Source organism: Pelodiscus sinensis, chromosome 1 (genome assembly GCF_052426305.1).
Source record: "Pelodiscus sinensis isolate ZL-2025 chromosome 1, ASM5242630v1, whole genome shotgun sequence".
NCBI lineage: Eukaryota > Metazoa > Chordata > Testudines > Trionychidae > Pelodiscus > Pelodiscus sinensis.
Window position 1 is genome coordinate 127,662,190 of NC_143052.1, and position 26,480 is coordinate 127,688,669.

Below are 26,480 nucleotides of genomic sequence, written 5' to 3' on the forward strand. Positions count from 1 at the left end.
CCTGTGAGCCATGCCCTTGGTTTGGTGATTGCATAGAGCGCTGGGAGAGATGTTCCAGCACTAATGCTGTGATTTACACTTTCATGCTATGGGGGCTTAGGCTTGATGGTTTTTTGCTCCCAGCGGAGATACACCCAGATAAGCACTGATTTTTCCCACCTCTTGGCTCAGGGGAGTGGCAAAGTGGGATTTTTCTGCTCTTTTGTTCTCTTTCACAGCACAGACTAGCTAGCTAGAGCAGCGGTTCCCAACCTTTTCCAGATGGAGACCCATTTTGACAATTCAGGAAGACTTGGTGACCCAAGGCAATTCAAAAATGGGAGGATGCAGGAGGGGGCAGAGCCACCTGGGGAGACACTTGGCGACCCATATTTCCCATAAGTTGGGAAACCCTGAGCTAGAGGCTCACAAACTGTGACTTGAGAATTACCCATCCACCCTAGTGGCTCATAGAGTGAAACATTTGGAGAACTAAGCAGTGAGGGACGGAGGTACTGGAAGGTGAGGTGGGTTTGTAGAAGAGATTTGCTTCTGTGGGCCAGCTGCCAGAGCTCTGGAGTACCTCTAGCTCAGTGGTTCCCAAACTTTTCAGCATCATGCCCGCTTTTTGATTTTTGAGAAACCCTCACGCGCCCCTCACCCCACACCAGCAACATTTTTTGGGGGGGGAGATTGATGGGGGAGAGCTGAGTCGCCTCGCGCCCCCCCCCCCCGAATTTCTTCACACACCCCAATTTGGGAACCCATGCTCTAGCTAGTACTCTGCCCTCCTCATCACATGGATTTATCCAGTATGCATCATTATGCATTATGTGTATCATTGTAGTGCCGTGAACTACACAAACACATAGTGAGAGTCCCTGCCCCAGAACACCTTGCAATCTAAATCGACAAGACAGGAAGGTGAAAAGATTTGCCTGAGGTCACCCCACAGATCTGTGGTAGAGCCAGGAATGGCACTTCAGTCTTGTGATTCGCAGCCCAGTGGCTCACCTACTAGCCTAGTGGTCTCCAACCTTTTTACACCCAAGATCACTTTTTAAATGACAGACCAAGCCAAGATCTACCACCCCGCCCCTTCCTTGAAGCCCCGCCCCTTCCTTGAAGCCCCGCCCCCTCTATTCTCCTCCTCTCCATCACTTGCTATCCCCAATCCTTATACTGCTGCTTATTTTTTTTTAATTCTTCTGTAGGAAGAGGTTTTTCCAACATTTGGCCTGTCTACACTGGACCAAATGTCAGAAAAAAACCCCTTCTTTTGGAAGCCACCTTATTCCTTGTGGAAAGAGGAATATAGGGGTGACCAAAAGAGCCTGTTTGCTCTTCCACTAAAAAAGCGGAAGAACAAACGCAACTCTGGATGCAGAAGAGTTTTTCTGGGATATCTCCAGAATCCTGAAAAACTCCTGCAGTCTAGCTGGACCCTTGCTGTGTTGAGACAGGATGTGTAGGCTCTGGGGTGGGAATGAGGGATTTGGGTGTGGGAAGGGGTGAGGTGTGCGTGCAAGCTCTGGGAGGAAATCTGGATGCAGGAGGAGGTGGAGAAGGGGACACTGGCTCGGGGAGGGGGCTCCAGGCTGGGCAGTGTTGGGATACTAAGCAAGCCACAGGCTTGCGGATGTAAGGGTGCAAGAATCTGGGTTGGGGTATGTGAGGGGCTGAGGGCACGAGGTTCCAGTGTTTGATAGGCTCAGATCTAGGTTCTGGGGAAGGGGGAGTGCAGGAGTGGTTGTGGCCAGATGGGGGCTTGGCCCCAATTGGGGGTTTGTTGGCCAGGATTCATTTTTAAATAGAATACTATGTTAAACACAAAAAGTTTCTGCATTGTCTTTATTTATGAGAATGGCAGGGAACCTGCCTTGAGTCAGGGGTCACTGACCCATAGAAAAGTCATTTGGGAGCAGGGGACACAGTACTGGGGAGGGGTTCTAGTGGGTTCTGGAGCAGGGAACAGGGTGCCAGTGGGGGCAGGGGAGAGGGGGCAGGGTGCCAGGACAGGTTTCTGCAGCAGAGGTCAGGGTGCTGGGGGGGACAGGTTTCTGCAGAGGGGAGCAGGGGGACAGGTTTCTGTAGTAGGAGACAGGGTGCCAGAAGGAACTGGTTTCTGCAGGGGGGGCAGGGTGCCGGGGGACAAGTTTCTGCAGGGGGGGCAGGTTTCTGCAGCGGGGTTGGGGGGGCAAGGGAGAAGGAACAGGGGGCCAGGAGGGCAGGAGACAAGTTGGGGCAGAGGAGAGGGAACAAGGTTGGGGACAGGGAGTTCCCTACACCAGCCACGGAGGGAAGCCTCCGACCCGCACTCCCTCCGGACTGACCGCAGGGCAGCTGGGCTGGAGCGAAGAAAAACGGCTGCCCGGCCAGCTGGCCATGGCGCTCAGCCAGGGTGCCACCAAGCTCCACGTGGGCAGGCACAGTTCCTTAAGCTGGAGGGATGACTAGATAATTCATTGTGGCTTTATTTTGAGGAGTGTCTTTCACATCGACTGAATCCCTGCATGCTTTGGAGAGTTAATACAGAGCTAGTGACCGCAGAGAGAGAGGGACATTAAGAGGCAGAGGCAAAGGCAAAGGGGAGGTGTGTTTTCAGATGAGAACTGATAATAGATGGAGAGTTAAAGACCAAAGAGACACAGGAAGCAGAAGCACCTATAGAGGAGAAGGCTCCCTCTTGAAGCAGTAGTGAGATTGCATGACAGGATCGTGACTGCTAAGACAAGGAAATTTCCTGGGTGTTTCTCCATGGTTTATTGCATTATCAGTAAAGGGTCTTAACAAACTACTCTTGTGAAAGCCAGGGTCCTCCGCTCAGCCAAAGACCAGGAAAGGAAGTGACCCTGAAATGGTTTTTACTTTACTGCGGTCTTCCTGGTGGGAGACATCAGGTACTGAGACTGTATTTGTCATTGAAGGTTCTGTGACTGCTTCTCCAAGTGGCGCTTTGGAGTTTCTAGCTGGCACCATTACCTCCAACGAGTGGAGCTCTCCCACCTCCCCTGAGGGGAGCAACGACTCGGGGGGCAGCGAGGCCTTGGACAAGCCCATCGACAATGATGCCGAGGGTGTGTGGAGTCCGGACATTGAGCAGAGCTTCCAGGAAGCGTTAGCCATCTACCCACCATGCGGGCGGCGGAAAATCATCCTGTCGGACGAGGGCAAGATGTATGGTAAGGAGAATGGAGGGAGCGTCCCACCATCTCAGGAGTGAGATCTGTGCAAACCCATTTATCCTGCCATGTATGATGGTAGGAGTGAAATCTTGCTCTCCTGGAGATGGCCCAGAACATGCAGCAGCTCAGATCCAATACATTTTAACAGATCAGAATTGCAAAAAGAAGTGAGGGAGGCTCAAAATTGGGTTTAAAAGAGGCTTTTTCAAGGAGACCCATTAAGTGCCAACCTGGAACTGGAATGTTGCTGATACAGGTTTTGGATAAGTACAAGCAGGGCTTGACAAAATGCGGCGAGATCTACTCGCCAGCCCCGCACCGCGCATGCGCCAGACTGGCACCGCACATGTGCGCAGCGCCGGTGAACAGGGTGAACGGCTGAAATCTACTCGCCACGGGCAAGTAGATACAGCGATTTGTCGAGCCCTGAGTATAACACAACCTGTGCCTGTCTGCCTTTGGTGGCATCCCCCACAACCATCTGTGGTTTGGTGCTGAAGGTTCCAGGTTCAGTCTTCACTGATGGCCTTGGTGTATGTGTCCAGGGTTTGTTACACTGCCTCGTTGTGTGGCCTTTGAGTGGGGAACTCTTTGAGAACAAGCTGGTATGAATTCTGCTCTCTACACTTCCTGGTGACAAAATTTTGTCTACTTCCAAGCCTGGTATGAATATTTTTCACATGTGGGCTGTTCTCAGGTGCCTTGCACAGTGCTCTTCTTTTCCTCTAAGGTCAGACTGATAGGGACAGTAGCTTCCTATGGTCAGGAATAAAGAGAGGTGTTGGCCTGCAGCAAAAGGGTAAAGTATCTGTGAAGAGCTGGTACAGAGTGTGTGCTGTAGTGGGAGTGGCCCCTCCAGGATTGTCTATACCGGAAAGGTGGTATCTATTTTGAGTTAAGTGGCAATCAGCTAATGCAAGGGCAGGGGGAGACCTTTACTGAAGACAATAGGTGTTAAGAGGAAAAATCCTAGTGCTTCTGTGGTACAACCAAATGAGGTGCTGAGATGGCACAAGCTGTGTTCAAAAGTCTCCGACTGATTGGCTTCTGATGGGCCCATCTAGAGGCCGTGCCTTCAGTTTGGCATGGGTGGAGTTTTTCAAAGCCCTTTTCTACAGAAGGAAGGTTTTACCAGTTACACTTGCATGGTGTTGCACTTACAGGAATGGTTCTCAACTAGGTCCACAGAGTATTTTCTATGGGGGTCCGCAAAATACTTAGATTGAAAACAGACAGAACAGAAGTCAGCTCTGTGTACAGAGAGGAGGTTGCCAAAGGCGTCTACACTTCCATTTAAAAATGTTTAGGGGCCCACCAGTGAAAAAAGTTTTAGAAACCTGACCTAGACGGTATTTCTTCACTGCAGAGTTGGCCTTGGCTCTAACCTATAAAACCCTCCCATAAAACCCTCTGAACTGAGTCTCGTGCTACTCTAAACCCAGACAGCCTGTCCCAGCTGGGACAGTAGGTTGCTAACCCTCCTATTTCACAATGAGGATGCTAAACCACTTGAGTACTCATGGTCCTCCTTTGTCTTCCCATGCCAGGAAGGACAGACAGGTTCTCCAACAATTCCCCAGGGAAGAATCATAGAGGATCACAATCACCTCAGGGAATGTGTGTGGCCTCACCAAGTCCTAGCAGCACACTTGGGCAAGTGTAGCACCAATGAGCAGACAGTAGCGTGGTTAGGACTTTGCAGTGTGGCTGTCGGCAACTGTGTTAGGCTGACCCAGGTCCTCACAAGTGGATGCCAAACCCCTGGTTTAGCTCTGCAGTGAAGACATAGTCATAGTTACCCTGGTATTATTGCTTGTATTAATATTGGAATAAGGGTGTCCACCCAGAGTATAATCTATATATGTATTTTTAGAGGTTCTGTCTATGAGTTCATTTGTTCAGAAACTCCTTCTCAAAGGTAAGTGCTAGGTTCACCAAATTTGTTATGCAGCTTCTTCTTCTCCTGAATTAAAGCATGGTCAGGGTTTGGCTGTACCAGAACAACCAGAAACCCTGGGAAAGGGACAGTTTTCCATAACAACCAAAGGGAGGGTCTGCTGTTTGGTAGGACACAATACTGATACTATCCACTGAGGGCAGCCATATCACCAAGGCTATGTCTAAACTATGAACCTCTTCCACAAAAGGAAATGCAAATAGAGCGCTCATTTGCATAGGTCACACTCTCATTTGCATTTCCTCCTCAGATCCCTTTTGCACAAGAGGTTTTTGCGCAAAAAAGCTGTGTAGACTCAAAAAGGAGCTGTCTATGCAGCACTTTTTGCACGAAAACCTCTTGCGCAAAAGGGATCTGAGAAGGAAATGCAAATGAGAGTGCAACCTATGTAGATGAGCGCTCCATTTGCATTTCGTCTTGTGGAAGAGGCTCGTAGTTTAGACGTAGCTCAAGGGAATGATCAGCAGGCCTGGAGTTCTACCATCTTGCCTGCCAATGCACTGGGTAAGTAGCCCCGCCCCAAACCCTTCACCCCTCTTGGCCCTGGGTTGCAGCGCTGGAGCGGGGAAAAATGGCCTCTGATGGCCGGAGGTGGGACTGGGGGAGAGAAAACACCCCGGCAGCTGGGGGTTGCAGGGGAGGGAGAAAATGCCCCCGGCGACCAGAGGGCTGCTGGGTAGGAGAGAAAACACCCCTGGTGGGTGGGGGGTGGGAGGCTGAGGAGAGAGAAAAGACCTGTGCTGGATGGGGCCTTCAGCCCCACATCACCCTTCCCACCCTCACTCTCCCACTTCCCTCCCACCCCAGCCTCCTGCACTGCCCCCTCCAACATTCACATAGCCCTGCTCTAGTTCTCTCTCTCTCTCTCTCTCTCTCTCTCTCTCTCTCTCTCTCTCACACACACACACACACACACACACACACACACACACACACACACACACACACACACACACACACACACACTTTTCACCAGCTCCCTGCCCCGAAGGACTCAAGCACTGGGTAAATCTTTTTTAAAATCACACCTTTATTTATAACTCAAAGTGTTCCAAGGCCTTATTTTAAAATTGACCTTGCTCATCTTCCTTGATTATGAAATGTAGATTATCAGCACACTTAACACCATCTGTAATTACTTCCATTAACATAAAAACATCCCAGTAAAACCAGGTTGTTTTGTTTGGGTGGGGTTTTTTTGGTTTGGTTTTAAACATTCTGTGCAGTATTTGTAAACAAAACATGGCGGTGATGTGACAGGCTGGGCATGAGACTCAGGAAGTGGAGCTGACAAGATGCAAGAGAATTCACTTAGGAAGAAAACGAGAACAGAAGGGAAACTGACAAGTAAACTAAGGGCCTGATCCAAAGTCTGTTGAAGTTTAATGAAAGGACTCCTGTTAATTTCACTGGGCTTTGGGTCAGGCCTTAGTTGAGCAAAAAGGTCAAAGTCAGTAATGCATCCTCACGGGCAAGGAGTAGACCAGACTTATGGGCGAAGAAGTGTGATTCACTACCCATGCTGGGATGGAACAATGTCCCTGGTTTCCTCGGTGCTCCTCTATCCAATGAGGATGGTGAGTTCAAGGCACCCCTGGCAGGCCCCCAGCCACTGATTTATACCCTTCTTGGCTCACATGTCTCTGGTGTCCATGCCACGGAAGAGGTGTCCAATGCGTGATCTATCGAAAGGTCTGACCACAAAGAGATGTAAATATAGTCCTGATGTCATCTTTGCAGTTTATAAGCTGGTGTGTTGAACAGGACAAACTGTGTGTGCAGCAGGCCCAGCCAGCAAGGGAAAATTATACAGTAAAACTCCGATGGTCTGGCATCTGATGGTCCGGCACCATCAGGAACCCGGAAGTGCTCCGGGCAGCCGGACCATTGGAGCTGCTCTGCCCCCGGCTTCCCCGATTCAGCTGCTGCTAAAACTGACCAGCGGCTGAATCGGGGAAGCTGGGGGGAAAGTAGCTGAAGTGCTGCCGGTAGGTCCCGTAGCGCTGCCCCTCGGGGCTGTGGGACCAACCCAGCAGCACCCCAGCTGTCCCCGATTCAGCCGCTGCTGAAACTGACCAGCGGCTGACTCCAGGAAGCCTGAGGCAGAGCTGCTCTGCCCCGGCTTCCTGGAATCAGCCCCTGATCGGTTTCAGCAGCAGCTGACTTGGGTACACCTGGGTCAGAGCATCTGGGGTGCTGCCTGGTTGGTCTCCGCAGCGCCGAGGTGCGGCGCTGCAGGGGACCAACCCCTCAGTGCCCCAGCTGCTCTGTCCCAGGCGTCCCGATTCAGTTGCTGTTGAGACTGACCAGCGGCTGACTCTAGGAAGCCTGGGGCAGAGCTGCTCTGCCCCGGCTTCCTGGAGTCAGCCGCTGGTCAGTATCAGCAGCGGCTGACTTGTGGACGCCTGGGACAGAGCAGCTGGGTGCTGCCAGAGTTGGTCCAGTAGCGCCGCTCCTCAGTGCTGTGGGACCAACCCGGCAGCCCCCCAGCTGCTCTGCCCCAGGCATCCTGATTCAGCCGCTGCTGAAACTGACCAGCGGCTGACTCCAGGAAGCCCGGGGCAGAGCAGCTCTGCCTGGGGCTTCCTGGAGTCAGCCGCTGATCAGTATCAGCAGCGGCTAACTCGGGGACACCTGGGGCAGAGAAGCTGGGGTGCTGCCGGGTTGGTCTCGCCGCGCCAAGGGTTGGCGCTACCGGACCAACCAGGCAGCACTCCAGCTGCTCTGCTGCAGGCGTCCCCGATTCAGCCGCTGCTGAAACTGACCAGCAGTGGCTGAATCAAGGACGCCTGGGGCAGAGCCGGACTATCGGAAGGGGGGGCTATGAGCGGTCTGGGGTGGCATCTTCCCCACCACACCCGACCCCACCCCAGACTCCTCATATCCCCCCCTTCCGATAGTCCGGCATATCTGATAATCCGGCACCCCCTGGGTCCTAAAGGTGCCGGATTATCGGAAGTTTACTGTACAATGTGTTTGATCTGCAAAGAATTCACTTACCTGGAGGCAGGAGAAGCTACAGAAAGTACATGCCCCTCTCCCAGAACTCTTCCACTGTCTCAAATCAGGAGGTGGCCTACACAGATTGACTTTTTCTGGCATGATAGCCCAGTTCTTTAGGGGTACATCTACACTGCAGGCTAACATCAAACTAAGCTAAGTAGCTTCAGCTATGTTAATTGCGGAGCTGAAGTTGAAGTACTTTAACTCGACTTTTGGCACTGTATACATTGCAGGAAGTCGAAGGGAGAACGCTCTTCCTTTGACTTCCTTTACACCTCGTGGAAGCAGGACTACCGGCATCGACCACAATTTCCCTCTCAGTTTGAATTAGCGTGTCTTCTCTACACCTGCTAATTCAAACCCTGAAAGATTGACAGCGGCAACTTCGATCTTCCTCTGCAGTGGAGATGGACCCTAGGGGTATGTCTAGACTACATGCCTTTGGTGACAGAGGCATGTAGATTAGGCTACCCGGCATAGGAAAATGAAGCGGCGATTTAAATAATTGCCGCTTCATTTAAATTTAAATGGCTGCCGCCCTGTACTGATCAGCTATTTGTCAGCTCAGCGCTCTAGTCTGGACGCTCCACAGTCGACATCAAAGGCATTTGTCGACCTCCCTGGTAAACCTCATCCCACGAGGTGTCCTGCCTTAAGAATGAAATTGCTTTTCACCGTGGTGGATAACACCTAAGCTGTTCAGAACTGGTTACCTTGGTTTAGTTTGTTCTTGTAAATGTATCGACCTAAGCCAGGGACGGTAGATGTGTATTTTCCAATAGTTTAATTGATTTAAAATCGCGCCTTTACTGAAACCGGTGTGCGTTTCAGAAGGAGGGTAAGGGGGGGGAGGTTAGTGTCTATGACATAATGATATTAGGGGTGGTAATTGGGGAAGCAGTCTTTGTAATGGGAAAGGTAGTTAGCATCCTTACAAAGATAGCTCACCCTCCCCCCTCCCGTTCTAAATTCTGATTTGTCAATTTTAGATGTGTTCACTTTTTTTGATTGTATCCCTTTGGTATATATGGTCGTGCCAATTTTCTTCCACAGTTTGATCTGAGGAAGTGGGTCTGGCCCAGGAAAGCTCATCACCTAATAAACCATCTTGTTAGTCTTTAAAGTGCTACATGGTCCTGTATTTTGTTTTTACATCCCTAGTGCTCTGGGGGGACCCTCCAGAGAATATCCGTGTAGGGCGAATTGCTTAGAGACCAAGCTACCATAGCTCAGGACAGAGATTCCTCCGCTATAAGGCACCAAACCTGTCACACAGAGAATTTCCGTTTCACCCCACTAGCTAGTACAAAGTCACACAAGCATTTCTCTCAGGCACTCCTGTTCCCATGTAGCCAGGGCCTTTTACAGCCTGTTTTTCATATCATGGAAAAGCACAGCAACAAGGTGGGGTTTGGAGTCACACGAGCAACTCACGTGTCCCATGCATGAGTCACTACTTTGCAGGTGGACAACATTGCTCCTCATGCTAGTCTGCACCTTCACAGGGAAGCTTATCCGATAAGGATTGGCACCTCCAGCGCCCATTGTCCGTCAGTTACTCCTATTCAACTTGAATGGTCCTGTCACAGCAGGCTGGCCAAATGTCTCACTCAAGGGACTACTCAAGATCAAACACACTGAAATACAAGCACAGAGCCAAATACAAACATGACACATGCGTAGACATAGCATAATCCTAACCAGCAAGTCATCAGCTATTCATAGATACCTCACCTTGGCTCACTGTGTACCAAATGTATTGCAATATGGAACAGTGGTTGCAACAGTGATCTATATCGTCCTGTTTTAATCCGATAATGTCACAGACCTGTATTTCTTACAGTAGTGGTAAGGCAGCTTTCAATAAGAATTGCATTGTAAAAGGTGCTTGTGATTGCCTGCTGCAATATCAGTGAGGGTTAGACAACAAATGGCTGCTGTTTTTCACCTTCTCAGACAATATTGTGCCCTTGGGGCAATGATATAAATGACTATGTGTCTGCTCGGGAAGCCGAGGTTGCCGCCAGGTTAACATCGTCCTTCAGGAGCTGGAAAGGTAGTACACCAGTGCCGTGTCCAGATGACCGTGACTAGAGGGGAATTGTACACACCAGGGAGGACAGAAAAATAACCAACGGGGAGACAGCAAGATTAGAAATAGAGCAAAAAAAAGAAAAAAACCCAGCCAGTGAGATTCAGCAAGAAAGAATGCAGCTCAGTCACCCAAGAGAAAGTCAATCCAAAGTGCAGCCATTCCAAGAGAAGGGGGGCACCAAGGAAGCAGTGATGCCAAGAGAGGGAGCCAAAGCTTGCATGTTCAGCGCGATGGGCTTACAGGTAAAAGGCTCGAGTGATTTTGGGCTGAGTGGTGAAAGTTGGCATGGCACAGAACAGTGCCTCTCACTGAGGTTCGCTTGTGAGTGCCCTTGTGGTGTTCATAAAATCATAGAAGGTTAGGTTGGAAGAGACCTCAAGAGATCAGCTAGTCCAGTGGGTCCCAACCTTTTTGATACCGGAGACCGGCAAACTCATTCACAAACTTTTGGCAGACCAGCAATGTTTTATTTGCATATTTGTGTATTCATTATGCATATATTGAATATGCAAATAAAATGTTGCGGGTCCGCCCAAAGCCCTAGTCCCCAGTGCCAGCCCTAACCCCTAGAGCCCTCCACCCCTCTGCTACCCCCAGCATCAGCCACTGACCCCAGAGTCCCCTGCACCCAACCCCCCCAGTGCCAGTCTCCCACCCCTTAGAGCCCCCACCACTAGACCCCCCCAGTGCTAGCCTTCTGTTTTCAGAGCCCTACTGCACCCAATTCCTTCAGAGCCCCACAGTGCCAGACCCCAATATTAGTCCCATCCCCACAGGCCCCCAGTACCAGTCCCCCACCTCTTAGAGCTCCCAAAGCCCCCAAGCACTAGCGCCACCTCAGAGCCCTCAGTGCCTGCCCCACTCCCCTCACCTAGTCCTGTGCCACTTCTCTGCCTGCATTGCTGTGGCTCTGGGAGCCAGGGCTGGGGAACACGGCCCAGCACCTCTCCTCCTGCTGTGGCTGTTGAGAGAGGCGTATCCTGCCCCACCTCTCAGCCAGACAGTGCCAGGCAGGGATGGGGTCTCCTCCCGGTCATGGAAGAGTGCTTCCTTGTGCGGCGGGAGGCCCACGCGGAGCCTGGCGCAGCAGCGTGTTGGGCTCCACACAGCCCTTTAGCTGCGCGGCAAACCACTCTTCCGCAGCCGGGAAGGGACCCCCACCCCTCCCTGGTGCTGTTTGGCTGAGAAGTGGGGCAGGATACGCCTCTCCCAACAGCCGCGGCCTCCAGCGTTGCCGCAGCCTGCTATCAGTCTGTGGACCAGCGTTGGGAACCACTGATCTAGTCCATCTCCCTGCTCAAAGCAGGTCAACGCCAACTATTGTATTTGTTTCTTGAGGGAGGGAGGTACCTTACCAGACTGGATTGGTATGGTTTTTCCCAGTCCAAAAAAGCCACCTGGGAAAACACTGAAAAACAAACACATCTGTTTTATGAAATGAAACACACAAAACACATCCTGTGTGATTCACTTCATAAGCACACATGTACCCAGGTAGAAGGCTCATATTGCCCAAAGGGAAAGCTTCAGTTGCATTCCCTGTCTACTAAAAAGCTAAACTTCTCACTCTCATATCTGCCCTTTCTAGCTGAGTTGCTGCAGTTTCAGCTAACCCAACAGGAATGTGCCAAAAACACACACTCCGTAATTGATTCTGAGCAAACTGGCCAGCCACTCAGCTTTGCAAACAACTGACAAAATCCGGAACACTGCTGTGTCTCACTGGTTTGTTATTTTGATCCAAAGAGCTTTAGCACAGCCTTCTGCGCGCACACGCACACGCATATATGGGATCCAAATTTGGATCTCTAGTTTTGAGTGCCAGCAGAAAAAGAAGAAAATCGGGTGGCTGTCCTGAAATCATTATCTTCTAGTTTGTCAAGTTCCTCCTTCAGCTGCTTTGCAAGTTCATTGTCTCTCAGTAGAGTTCCTTGTGTGAAAATGCATGTTATGATCAAAGACCAGTCCACCTAAGATGTTTTTTTTTCTGCTTAACTGTTGTTGTTTAAGCAAATGGCAAGACATACATATCATACATTATGTGCATTTTCAGCGATGTGGCACCATGCTCTGGGGGGTATAGACAGGCATAGAACAAAAAGCATCACATAGGGACATGCTTTCCAGAGTATGTGTGATCATAGCCATTATTAGATCTTTCCTCATATTCACAGAATCATAGAACCATAGAGCTGAAAGAGACCTCAGAAGGTCATCATGTCCAGCCCCCTGCCCAAGGCAGGACCAATCCCAACTAAATCAACCCAGCCAGAGCTTTGTCAAGCTGAGACTTAAATACCTCTAGGGATGGAGACTCCACTACTTCCCTAGGTAACCCATTCCAGTGCTTCACCACCCTCCTAGTGAAATAGTTTTTCCTAATATCCAATCTGGACCTCTCCCACCACAACTTGAGACCATTTTCCTGGTTCTGCCATCTGTCACTACTGAGAACAGCCTTTCTCCAGCCTCTTTGGAACCTCCCTTAAGGAAGTTGAAGGCTGCTATCAAATCACCCTCCCTCCCTTCTCTTCTGCAGACTAAATAGATCCAACTCCCTCAGCCTCTCCTCATAGGACATATGCTCCAGCCCCCTAATCATTTTGGGGGCTTTGCCCACGAAAGCTTATGCTCCAATACATCTGTTAGTCAATAAGGAGCCACAGGACTCCTTGTCGCTTTTGCAGATCCAGACTAACACGGCTACCCCTCTGATACTAATCATTTTGGTTGCCCTCTGCTGGACCCTCTCCAATGCATCCACATCCTTCCTGTAATTGGGGGCTCAGAACTGGACACCAAACTCCAGATGTGGCTTCACCAGAGCCGAATAAAGAGGAATAACCACATCTCTGGATCTACTGGCAATGTTCCTCTTAATGCAACCTATTATGCCATTAGCCTGCTTGGCTACAAGGGCACACTGTTGACTCATATCCAGCTCCTCATCCACTATAATCTCCAGGTCCTTTTCTGCAGAACTGATACTTAGCCAGTTGGTCCCCAGCTTGTAACAATGCTTGGGATTCTTCCGTCCCAAGTGCAGGACTCTACACTTGTCCTTGTTGAACCACATCAGATTTCTTGTGGCCCAATCCTCCAATTTGTCTAAGTCACTCTGGACTCTATCTCTGCCCTCCAGCATATCTACCTCTCCCCCTAGCTTAGTGTCATCAACAAACTTGCTGAGGGTGCAATCCATCCCCTCATTCAAGTCATTAATAAAGATGTTGAACAAAACTGGTCCCATAACTGAACCTTGGGGCACTCCGCTAGAAACCGACCGCCATCCTGACATTGAGCCATTGATTACTACCAACTGGGCCCGACCTTCCAGACAGCTTTCTATCCGTCTTACCGTTCATTTATCCAATCCACATTCCCTTAACTTGCTGGCAAGAATATTGTGGGAGACCACATCAAAAGCCTTGGTTAAGTTAAGGTATATCACATCCACTGGCTTTCCCATATCCACAGAGCCAGTTACCTCATCATAGAAGCTAATCAGATTGGTCAGGCACGACTTGCCCTTCATAAATCCATGCTGACTATTCCTGTTCACCTTCCCCTCTTACATGTGCTTCAAAATGGATTCCTTGAGGATCCCCCCCATGATTTTTCCAGGGACTGAGGTAAGACTGACCGGCCTATAGTTCTCTGGATCGTCCATCTTCCCTTTCTTAAAGATGGGCACTATAGTTTCCTTTTTCCAATCTCTCCCGATCTCCACGACTTTTCAAAGAGCATGGCCAAAGGCTCCTCAATGACATGTGCCAACTCCCTCAGTACCCTCAGATGTATTAAGTCCAGACCCATGGATTTATGTACGTTTAGCTTTTTTAAATAGTTCCTAACCTGTTCTTTCCCCACCAAGGGCTGTCCACCTTTGTCCAATATTGCGTCACTTAGTGCATTAGGCTGGGAGCTGACCTTGTCCGTGAATACAGAGGCAAAGAAAGCATTAAGTTCTTCAGCTTTCCCCACATCATCTATCACTAGGTTACCGTCCTCATCCAGTAGGGGCCCCACACCCTGTCTGATCACCTTCTTCTTGCTAATATGCCTATAGAAACCTTTCTTGTTATCCTTCACATCCCTTGCGAGATGCAATTCCAGTTGTGCTTTCGCCTTCCTGATAACTTCCCTACATTCTCGAGCTATACATTTATATCCCTCCCTAGTCATCTGTCCAAGTTTCCACTTTTTGTAAGCTCCCTTTTTGTGCTTAAGTTCACCAAGGATTTCCCCAGTAAGCCAATCCAGTCTCCTACCATATTTGCTTCTCTTGCTATGCATTGGAATGGTTTTTTTCTGTGCCTTCAATAAGGCTTCTTTAAAATACTGCCAGCTCTCCTGGGCTCCTTTCCCCTTCATGTTAGCATCCCAGGGGATTCTGCCCATCAGGTCTCTGAGGGAGTCAAAGTCTGCTTTTCTGAAGTCCAAGGTGTGTATTTTACTACTCTCTTTTCTTCCTTTGGTCAGGATCCTGAAATATACCATCTCATGATCACTGCTTCCCAGGTTGTCACCCACCTCTACTTCCCCTTTTAGTTCATCCTTGTTTGTGAGCAGCAGGTCAACCTGCACACGGCCCCTGGTCGGATTCTTCAGCACCCCAACACGCTCCAAAAACTTCCTGGATTGTCTGTGTACTGCCATATTGGTGTCCCAACAGATGTCAGGGTGATTAAAGTCCCCCGTGAGAACCTGGGCCTGCGATCTGGAAACTTCTTTCATCTATTCATCTAATCATCTTTTATTATTGTAATTGTTGATCCTTTCGGTCTTTCCTTTTCTGCCATTTCTAAACTTGCTGTATTTAGTAGACTGCAAGATGGAATCAGTTTGGCTTGGTTTTATCCAAGCCAAATTCTCAACCTATTTGTCATCACGGGCCACGTAAATTATTCCTGGGAGCATTGGGTGCCAAAAAATTAAACATTATTTGCACAGTATTTTAAAATTCTGCATATTTTATTTGTTAACGTAACACAATATAATCACAGCAGTTTCTGTTATTTTGGTAATTTATTTCAAAATACCCATCACCAAGAAATAATGCAGATACAAAATACCCATCATCTACAATAATGCAAACACAAAAAGATTTGACAAATAGATTCCTAACTAGGCATATTAATACAACATTTTGAGTAATTAATTTAAACTATAGTACAGAAGCGTGTTTCCCACACACTGTGGAAGCAGCGCAAAGGCTTGGGGGAGTCAGAGGTAACGGGAGCTAAGGAAGAGGGAACTTGGAGGATTCTTGGGTATGGGTAAGAGAAGAATGAAACAGGATTTTTGTGGGAAGAGGAGAGAGATTTTTAGGGAATTGAAGAGCCACCCCAATGCAGACCCTGGCTCAGGTTGACCCCACATGAACTTTGATGCTCTCCTTGCGTCCTTTTTAAATGTCTAGAACAATGATAACCTTCATTCATACGTGGAATTTGTTTTATTGAGGAACTTTTTTTCCTTTTCTTATCACTGTTTGTCTATTTAGGAAGCTTTAACAGGTTTAAAAATCTTGCCAAGTAAATATCAGAAACAAAACTAATAAATTACAACCATGAGATTTTTGTTTCAAGAAACAATACACCGGAATATAGACCTCAGATCTATATTTAACAAATTGTTACCCTATTGCAGAGTGAGCATTGTTACATCCATGACATGTCATTTATAGTGATTTTATAAAATTTGCGTGAAGTCTCTGATTTCACTTTTAACAGGCAAAGCATGTCTACCAAGTGTTAATTAAAACAAAGCAAAACAAAACAAAAAAACAGATTGTGTGTGTGTAAAATCATAAAGTCACAAAATCCTCTCTTCAATATAGTACAGGTTGGACCTCCGTGGTCCAGCACCCATGGGACCTGACTGGTCCTGGATTAGGGATTTTTCCAGACCCGGGAGGACATTTCAGGCCCCCACCAATGCCTCCTCTCCACTTCCTGGCTCTCCCCCCAGCCCAGCTGAGCCTCACACCAGCTCCCAGCCCCTCCCCAGCTCAGCTGAGCCAAGTGCCAGCTCCTGGCATTCCCCCACAGCCCAGCTGAGCCACAGACCCGCTTCCTGCCCTCCCCCACCCCCCAGTAGCCCAGCTGAGCCACGCACCGGCTCCCAGGCCTCCACTGCCCTGCAGCACGCCGGGACTCTCTGGTCCTGGAACTTCCGTGGTCATGCCGGACCATGGATGTTGCTGGACCAGAGAATCCCAAAGTTTAGAGGTGCAATCTGTACTAGGAATCTCAGTGTGGTAAAACTACAACTATTCAAAAAAATGATGAGTCCTGTGGCACCTTAAAGACTCACCGATTTATTTGGGCATAAGCTTTCGAGGGCAAAAACTACTTCATTGGATGCATCTGGTTTTTACCTAAAAAAGCTTATGTCCAAATAAATCTGTGAGTCTGTAAGGTGCCACAGGACTTCTCGTCGTTTTTGCAGATACAGACTAACACGGCTACCCTATGAGACTTACTACTATTTAGTAGTTCTAGGCAGTTGCTTGTGAGCCGCTCTGTAACAAGCCCTCTATTGTCTCTGTGAGATGAAGATCTATGGAATGAAACCAGGAAGACTCTGTGCAATTTATGCTCAGACAGATGACCTCCCACGCCTGTTGGTCACTGGCAGAACTAGCTCACCCTCCTAGTCCTGCTGCACCTGCTGCTGAAGGGTGTGCAGCCAGCGGCTGTTCCTTTTTAACTGTCACCTTGAACTTCTGACCTGTTTTCTGGTCTCCTGCAGACCGCACACACTCATCCATGGCACGCACAGTCTCCACAAGGGCTAGGGGACTCTGGAAACTGGTGATAATTGATTGAAACTGATCTACCTGAATGGCTTTTTTTGGCATTCACCATGTATTCCCCTGCAGTCCAAATTATATCACAAGCAATGTTCCCGCTAATCTTTCCCATCCATGTGCTGATTTTTTTCCATCTACATTTGGAATACATTTTATGTGCGCTGAGGCATGTGTGAATGTGCACCACCAGGAGAAACACAAATCTAGCTGTGGGCACTCTGCTGATCAGCTGGGCAGGATTGGAATGTGTCCGGAGGGGCCACACAAGCACACAGCTTACAGGGAGCACTGATCACAACTGCAGTCTCAACATCCCTTCTTTTCTCAGCATCCGATTTGAACCCTTAGACCAGCAGTGGGGAACCCACAGCCCAGGGGCCAGATGCAGCCCCCGGCTTGTCTGAGTCTGGTCCCCATGAGGCTCAGGGCTCCCCCTGAGCCCACGCTGGTGCTCTAGCCTTCCTACTGCCCCCCTGTTGGGTTGAAGCACACAAAATCTATTAGCCTGGGCCCACCTAGGCTCTGGTGTGTGAGGGGAATGTGGCGAGTGTCTTTCTCCTTCTCAGTCAGGGGCCACCTCAGTGATGGGTTTTTGTTGTTGTTGCTTCTCATCTGTATGTGGCCTCCAAATTATTTTTCTGTGGGTCAGTGGCCCCCAACCCAAAAAAGGTTCCCCACCCCTGCTTTAGACTGAAACACAGCAAAGGTGGCGTAACCTTGAGAGAGCCTCCTACCAAACGCAAACGATATTAGTTTGGTTAATTATTAGTGTCATTTACATAGCCCCATTACTGTGCACGGCACTTCATGAAAAGAAAAAAAAAGATTAAAGAACAAGCAAAGTCTGGGCCCGGAAGACCTGCCAGTCTAACAGCACGACCAGCTGCAGTACAGATAACCGAGAAAAGAGCCAGATTGAGTCTACAATTTCAGCCCATTGCCTTATTGATTCTCATATCTCAAGGGAGAGTTTGGCCAAAGAGTATTGCAGATGTGATCTTTTTGGCTTCCCAGGGCATTTGACTTTCTAAAGCAGCTTGAGAGCTACAGCTAAAAAGTGCCATGTAAGTGCTAAGTATTATTTCTGAAGGGAAATGTCGGAACCTCTCTTGAGTGCAGGGGAGGGGAACCTGTGGCCCCTGGCTTATCTGGATCTGGTCCTCCTGAAGCTCGGGGCTCCCCCTGAGCATTGGGGAACCTGTGCTGGTGCTCCAGCCTTCCTAATGCCCCACAGTTGGGTTGGAGCAAACAAAATCTAGCCTAGGCCTGCCTAGGCTCTGGTGTGTGTGAGGGGAACGTAGGACATGTCTTTCTCCTTAGTCAGGGGACATGTCAATGAGGGTTTTTGTTGTTGTTGTTGTTGCTTCTCACTTGTGTGTGGTCTCCAACTGATTTTTATGTGGGTCAGCGGCCCCTGACCCAAAAAAGGTTCCCCACTCCTGCCCTAGTGAGTTGGCAGTGGCCCAGTGTAACTAGAATGTCCTGCCTAATGGATAGCACCTACTCTTCTCTGCCGCGCCAGGGAAGTGAGGAGTGTAGCTCAGAGTCGCAGACTTTGTGTGAGCGAGAGAGGAAAGCACATTTGTAGCACTAATACTGAAGGTGCAGGTGGTCCTGAGCTCTCATCTGCTAAGTTACATGCCCTGCATCAAAACCAATGGGTTTCAAAGAAGTACCTGATCAGCTTGCTGAGGTGACTGTGGGCCTCAAACCATTATTGCTGGAATTGAATGAAGACAGGGAGTCAGTTCTTCTGTCCCAAGAGCAGTGAGCCCTTCTTGAGGAGGGTTAGAGATCAGTAGAGACATGCGAAGGAGCAGCCCAGAAGGGAATGATCCCAGAGATGGAATTCTGTCCTCATACCCACATATACAATTACCTGATAGTCTAGAACTTGTGTTTATATCAAAGGGGCTTACTCCAATTAGTTAGTGCTGTTCTGGTGGCATTCTTTGATGCCCCGCAGGGATCAGAGAGAGGTTTCTGGGATAGACTTGGGCAGGGGCCATGTATTTACAGTGAGATACAATCAAATGCAACATGTTTCCCATGGTGTGTCTCATACACAGTGATCCCAGGATGTGGACCATAATGGTGACTGAATTCATAAGTATGGACAGTGGGCTTGGCAGTGTAGATGGCACACAATAAAATAGTCTTTTCCTCTGCAGAACTCAATTTAATAGCAATTTACTGCAGTTTTCTTGACTTGCAGTATGGAAACCTATGCAGTATATACAAATGTTGTGAGAGTTCAGTAAATCGGGTCCCAGGCTACTGGGATTACCTTGGATTAACCATTAAGGCTTGAGATTTGTGTACAGAACCAGCAGATCTATTGAATGCACGTCATAGGCAGCCACATAACACTGACTACATTCCTAATTTGTGTCCCACTATGTACTGGGCTCAGTGTGAGACCATAGATGCATTCCTGGGGGTCAGACTTCCAAAAGCCTCGTTACAGAGGGGTCTCCCTGGGACACCACACACGCCTGCATAGCATGGAGTAGCCATGGAGGACATTGGGGTTCTTAAGCCCAGTTTCAAGGCTGAGGACTGAGGCTAGGAAAAGTGGGCTGCTAAGGCAGTGGTGTTTAATTCTTTTGTCAGTGAGAGGATTAGGTCAGGGAGGTAAGACTCACAGGAAGCTGGGGAACCAGCTTGACACAAAGAGACAGAGAAGCCTTTACAATGGCAGCTCTGAGCATCTATGAAGCTGACCCCCTCTTGTGGTTGGAAGAGAGAAGACGGGTATATATGGACAGGCAGCCAAGTCATGTGGAGTCTGAGGGCCAGGGCACCTACAGGAAAGGAAACCCCAAGCTCTACTGAGGCGAAGACATACCGTAGCTATGTAATTACGTTTCATCGTCTCCTCCTAAGTGTGTGCCTGGCTGTGGATTCAGCACTGACCGCGCGATGAGAAGAGAGGAACAATGCAGATTTTTGTGAGGTCTGAAACAAGTTGGATGTGTGTGAATTTCGGCCTTGTTAATGTCGTGTTTAGAGACTCAGACACTGCTGGTGAGAAGCCAGGTAAGGGAGTGTCCTCACTGCAGCGAGACACCTGCAACTGGCCCGTGCCATCTGACTAGGGCTTACGGGATTGTTAATGACAATATAGACATTTAGGCTCAGGCTGCAGTACAGTGTGTGAGAGCCCAAACAGTCGGTTAGTTGGAGCCCTGTGTGCCCGAGGCAGCCATGGGTGTCTAATGGCAGTGTAGACGTGCCTTGAGCGTGGCGGAACGTGAGAGCTGAATCACGGTCACCGTACCAGTGCTTTGGAACAAGGGCTTGTGGGAGAATTGTCATGGAGTCTGAGGGTGCTGAGTGACTGGACACTAGTGGTGCATGCATTGAGCCGAGGGAGGTTCTGTAAAAAGGAGGAGCTAATGAGATGAAACAGGCAGAAACGCTGATTTAGTGACTGGGTGAGAGAGCCATCTGTATAGGAAAGTGATAAGCAAGGTTAAATTTGGAAAGGAGATAGGCCAATGGGGAATAGTTAGAGGACAGGAGAGATGAGGCCAAGGGCTAAAACCTTAGTGGAGAAGTTCCTACCAAACAAAGGGGAGTTAGGAAAACAATAGAGCAGGGATTGGGAATGTTAAATTTTGATTAATCAACTAATTGAGTAGTCAATGGAATTTCCATCGACTACTCGATTAGTCAATGGGGTCATTCGCTAGCCCGCTGCACCTCTCCTTTGAAATGTACAAGAGCTGCCCGTGGCTCTTGTAGATTTCAAAGAGAGAGGTACAGCAGTAGGGACTCTGCCTCCTCTACCCCCCCCCCCCATGGAGACGGTGCTGGGGGGAACCGGCTTAAAAGAGGCAGCAAGTGGGGAGGGAGGGGCGACTAGTCGAGAGACCACTTAACTATCCGATAAGCTTCTGCTTATTGGGAAGTCGACTAGGGTATGTCTACACTACCCCGCTAGTTCGAACTAGCGGGGGTAATGTAGTCATCCGCACTTGCAAATGAAGCCCGCGATTTGAATTTCCGGGGCTTCATTTGCATAAAGCCGGCCGGCGCCATTTTTAAATGCCGGCTAGTTCGAGAGTAGCTAGTTCGGATTAGGCTTCTAATCCAAACTAGCCGTACTCCTCGTGGAATGAGGAGTACAGCTAGTTCGGATTAGGAAGCCTAATCCGAACTAGCTACTCCGTGCCGCGTGTAGCAGCGCGGCACGGGGTTCGTACTAGCCGGCATTTAAAAATGGCGCCGGCCGGCTTTATGCAAATGAAGCCCGGGAAATTCAAATCCCGGGCTTCATTTGCAATTGCGGATGACTACATTACCCCCGCTAGTTCGAACTAGCGGGGTAGTGTAGACATACCCCTAGTCACTTACATCCCTAGTAAGGATATGCTGGGTCATCAACAGAGAGGCCTCATGGGGAGGTAATATCAGACATTCAGGAGGGAGGGAGCTGGGGCCAGATGAGAGACCAAGATCATTGATTACTCAGAAAAGGCAGTTTCAGTGGTCTGAAAGGAGAAGAAGCAGGACTGGAAGCAGTAAAGGAGACTATGCTGGGAGATAGGAGGAGGAGAAAACTTTTCCCAGGACTTTGGTGGGAAATGGAAGGTGGAACCATAGCCAACAAACTTGAAAGAGGCTAACCATTACGGCAGTGAACTAAGTAGCAGGGAAGCTATCAGTGAGTGATTAATTGTTGCAGTTATCTTGCGGGAGAGGAAGGATCATACAGTAGAACAGGGCTCCTCAACACGTGTCCCCGTGGGCCGCATGCGGCCCATAGCCTGTTTGTTTGTGGCCAGCGGTGCGGTTTGGGTTTATGTGGGGCTCAACATGTGACCCATGGGTGGGATCCTTTGAACATGGCCTCCACTGGGAACATGCTCCACAACGGCATGGTGAGCACTGAAAGACACAAGCGAACAGGCTGGCTGGAACAGATGGGTACAGGGTATCGGCATTTCTAGCCGCCAGGGTAGAAGTGCCAGGAGCACTGGAGCATTGTGGGAAGTGCTGGCTGCTTAGCCTTGTGGGCAGAGCCTGAGAGGTGCTGACTGGCTCACACTGGCCACATTTGGGTCCAGCGCTTCAGCTTAAGGCTTAATCTTTGTATTCATGCCCCTCAATGTGAAAGAAGCTATTTGCATATATATTCAACTACACTTAGGCTGCAGCCCTCATCATGTGCTGTAAGTATCATTGTGGCTCCTGGGGCTTCCAAAGTTGAGTAGCCCTACAGTAGATAGACTAGGTGAGTGGATCTAGGAGTGTCATAAGAGGCACTGTTTTTAAAAAGATGTTGTCCAAGAAGCATCTACTGTGTCTGGAAGGAAAGAGGAAAGGAATGAAGGGGTTAGTTTTGACAGTGGCGATTTAGCTAAGTTTTTCTTCCCTTAGGATTTTGTTAAAGCCATGTCCCAATGAACCCAGAGCTACCTTCCTATTTAGTTGCATTTCATGTTTATAGTTCATTGAAAGGTGCAGACGTGCGGTATATCATTAACTTCCTAGTGGCATCATTTTATTTGTGTGTGTCTGTTTCTGGTGCGGGCAATTCTTGGAGGAGATGTTTTATAATCAACAGTTAAGTAAATAAATATAAAGTCCAGAAAAAAGTGACATTGCATTTGCCATCCATTAAAGTCATACCACCACATTGAAAAGATGGGTTGGATGATTTCCCTGTGTCTGATTTTACTTAACACTTTTTGTGAAACTGTTTGGTCACCCCTGTCAGAGATTGCTTACCCATGCTGCTCATCAAAGTGCTGCCCAATGCAAATGTTCTTTTCTTTGTCTTTGGAACAGGCCAGATTGGGAGCAGGAGCAGGTATTTCCACAGCATTTCCAAATGGAGGGTATCTTTAGAGACTGCTCTCACCAAGCACAGACTAGAATCTCCTGTTCCCCACTCCCTCCTTTGTGTGTGCATGTGCTTTCTGATACAGAGCGTTTATCCCAGGCTAGTGGGGGAAATTTCTTTGGGAATGCCTTGTGCAGGCAATATTTTGTCACTGGAAGGCAGCAAAGAATAGCTGAGAAATTGGATTGGGAGGGGAGACATTTCTCATGGCTTAGGAACCTGCTTTGACTTCTTCAGGTATCTGCAATGATGAACAGCACACAGTACAGAATGGGGAATTACAGATGCTTTGTGCTTCTTTTAGGAAAACCATGTTGGGATTTACTGAATTCAAGTAGCTGCATTCTGGAGTGAGGTGGGATGAAAGCCAAATCTAATGCTGGTAGGGATAGATACCTAATAGGAGTGAGAGATACAAAAATAGGAGGTGAACTTGCTTTAGATGCACAGGGCTATTAAGAGAACAAGAAGCAGAGAAAGAACCTGAGAGAGGCTCTTTCTTGCACACACTGTTTTTTCATCCCATGCCTCCAAGGGGAAGGCTTCAGGGAGGATAAAGGGCTTTCTGGCTGTAGGCTACAGTTGGTATGTTGGCTAGAGCTCCATGAAATCCAATGCGCAGTTCAGACAGAGGAGACACAACTGTTGGCAGGTTCCTGTGACTCTGGCAGGCTTCAGTGGGAGTTATTCTAAGAACACAACATGCGGTCGGATTACTGAGCTCTAAAAAATGATCCATCTGACAGTGTGCAACAGCTCCCAGCCCATTCCAGCCAAGCGAAGACAGGGCACTAGGCTTTGAATATCCTGCAACCAGGTTTGTGATGGAAACAAACTGCCCTCTGTAGTCTGTGAACCTACACACTCCCAGAAATCCATCACAAGCGCACCTCGGGCTTTAAATAGGGAGAACAACAGATCTTTAGAACTGGCAGCTTCTTGTGGGGTTATGACCTTGTGTTTTTTTAATTTGTTCCTATTAGTGATGTTCTCGGGTTTAGCACACTCCATAATTCTGTCTCTGGGTTCCTAATATCTGTGTTTGTTGTGGAGCCGTTAGCAAATAATATACCCTGCTGCCTTTCTGTCTCCTGGCTTGGTACAGAAAGTGGCCCTTCAGAGAGCAGAAGGTGAAACAGGGATACTGAGAGATGGGAAATAGAAAGCAAAACATAGAAGCTGGAAGTGACTAGGTGACTGTAAATTCTGCACCAGCTTCTTGTACGTGCGACTTGACAGATTGTAATGGAATCACATAGGCTATGTCTAGACTATATCCCTCTTTCGAAAGAGGGATATAAATTAGATAGATCGAAATTGCAAATGAAGCCGGGATTTGAATTTCCCACGCTTCATTTGCTGGCCGTGCATTCTTTCGAAAAAGGGCTTTTCAAAAGTGAAGCTGCCGTCTAAATGCGGTTCTTTCAACCCCCCTCCCCTTTTTCGAAAGATCCTGTAAACCTCATTTTTTGAGGAGTACAGGATCTTTTGAAAAAGGGTTTGTTTGTTTTTTCAAAAAAAGTCATCTAGACGGCGGTTTCACTTTCTAAAAGCCCTTTTTCGAAAGCGTGCAGCCACCATTATGCAAATGAAGTGTGGGAAATTCAGATCCCGGCTTCATTTGCAATTTCAATCTGTCTAATTTACATCCCTCTTTTGAAAGAGGGATGTAGTTTAGACATGCCCATAGTGTCTATATTGGAGCAGAATTTGGCCTGCTTTGTCAGAGATGGTCTTGGTGATATTTGTGAGGGGATTGGGCTCGCTTTGTATAAACTCACAGATTTGAATGGTGTTGCACCACAGATGAATCTTCCCATAAGCCATATTTTTGCTGGTTTATGAAAGTCTACAATTCTTCTTGTAAAATTCTTTCTGGGTCAGTTTTTCTTTCTTTCTTTCTTTCTTTCTTTCTTTCTTTCTTTCTTTCTTTCTTTCTTTCTTTCTTTCTTTCTTTCTTTCTTTCTTTCTTTCTTTCTTTCTTTCTTTCTTTCTTTCTTTCTTTCTTTCTTTCTTTCTTTCTTTCTTTCTTTCTTTCTTTCTTTCTTTCCCAATTCCTCCTCCTCTGCAGACCATCCTCCTCTGTAGACATACACATTCCCTCACATTTCAGTAGAGGCAAACAGGTTTTGAGGAGTTCACTTTGTTCTGCTGAATTTCCATTGTCTTTTTCCAGCTCTGGGCCAAGCCAGCATTTTGGAAGTAGTACCCTTTGCTCCATAAATGCAAGTCTGGGAGGCTACTGGCTTGAGTCAGCCAGATGAAGGCTTTGAAAAGCTATAAATATTATTCTTGGCAGTAGATTAAGTCTGGACTTCCCATGTTTCTACTGGAAGTCTCCATGGAGGACTCAGCGAGTTAGAGTGGAAAGTTTCTCAACCCTTCATTAAAGGATCTGGGCAGGGCTGGCCTTAGTCTGATTAGCCCTATTCCCCTGAATGGGGCCCCGCACCCTGAACCCGGAAGTGTGCCGGGAGCTATAGGTGGTGAGTTAATATTCAGAGCCAGGGCCCTGCTCCAGCAGTATGTGGAGCTGGGTCTCTCCCCCAGCTCTGCCTGGAACAGGAGCAGGCCCCGGCCCCCCTCCCCGCCAACCCCCTGCGCGTCCTCCCACCCCGCCCCCAGAGTGTCCCCCCCCCCAGCCCCGGACTGTCCCTGCTGTGCGCGGCTCTCAGTGTGGCTCCCCGTCGCTGGCGCATGCTGCTGCTTCCATGTGCAGTATTTGAAGGTGAGTGGGGAGGACGCCCGGGCATAACATGACGTCACGGCCCGGGACTTTAAAACTCCACGGAGGCACATTGCATCGCGTGGCCTGGCTCTGGGTTCGGAGCCCAGGGCCCAAGCGCAGACTCTGGCCACGCAAAGTGGAAGGCAGAAGGTAGGGGAGGGGGAAAACTAGGGGAAAGGGGCTTGTGCGGGGCGGGAGGGGGGAGGGGAAGGGGCTTGTGCGGAGGGGGAGGGTGGAAGAGGAAGGGGCTTGTGCAGAGAGGGGAGGGGAAGGAGCTAGTGCAGAGGGGAGAGGGGGAGGGGAAGGGGCTTGTGCGGACGGAGAGGGGGAAGAAAGGGGAAGACACCAAGAGAGGGTGGAGGGGAGACAAATGCCAGGGGGCCAAGTGCAGACAATGAGCAAAAGGGCAGGAGGGGAGGTGTCAGTGGGAGCTTGTAGTGGAGAGGGACATTGGAGGCTAAAGGGGGAGGTGCTGAGTGAAGGTTTGAAAGAAGGGGTGGACATGAGAAAGGTGGGGATGGAGCAAGTCATGTGTGAGGGCACAGAGGGGCAGGAGGGGAATGGGGCAGAGAGTGGTGAGGGGGTGGGCATCAGGGAAAAAGAGGGCAAAGGGGGCGGGGGGCACCAGAAGGGTGCAGGGCTAAGGGAAGGTGCAGGTGCTAGGGGATTCTGGGGTGAAGCAGAAGGGCAGACCCCTGCAGGGGAGGGACCAGCACCAGAGGAGAGAGGCAGGGCAGGTATGTAGAGGGAGGTGTTAAAAGAGGGGATGAGGAGGGGTAGCTCACATGATCAGAGCGGGGCTACTGGAGGAGTGGGCACAGGGGGGAGAGAAGGGCTGGTGGGGGGCAGGTCACAGGAGGGCTGA

At 49.1% G+C, this 26,480-nt stretch overlaps 1 protein-coding gene across 5 annotated transcripts in view; it reads left to right on the forward strand.

The window, feature by feature from the left end:
• The window catches only part of TEAD4 (TEA domain transcription factor 4), an 81,156-nt gene that overhangs the window by 16,965 nt on the left and 37,711 nt on the right, over positions 1–26,480 (forward strand). For 4 of the 5 annotated variants that reach the window (XM_089770673.1, XM_089770681.1, XM_089770674.1 and 1 more), the window contains one exon: positions 2,907–3,161. The exons of the other annotated variant lie outside the window; for it this stretch is intronic. In XM_089770673.1, coding sequence (XP_089626799.1) covers positions 3,155–3,161 — 7 coding nt within the window. In that variant the 5' untranslated portion in view covers positions 2,907–3,154. The remainder of the gene's footprint in view (positions 1–2,906; positions 3,162–26,480) is intronic. 5 annotated transcript variants of the gene reach the window in all.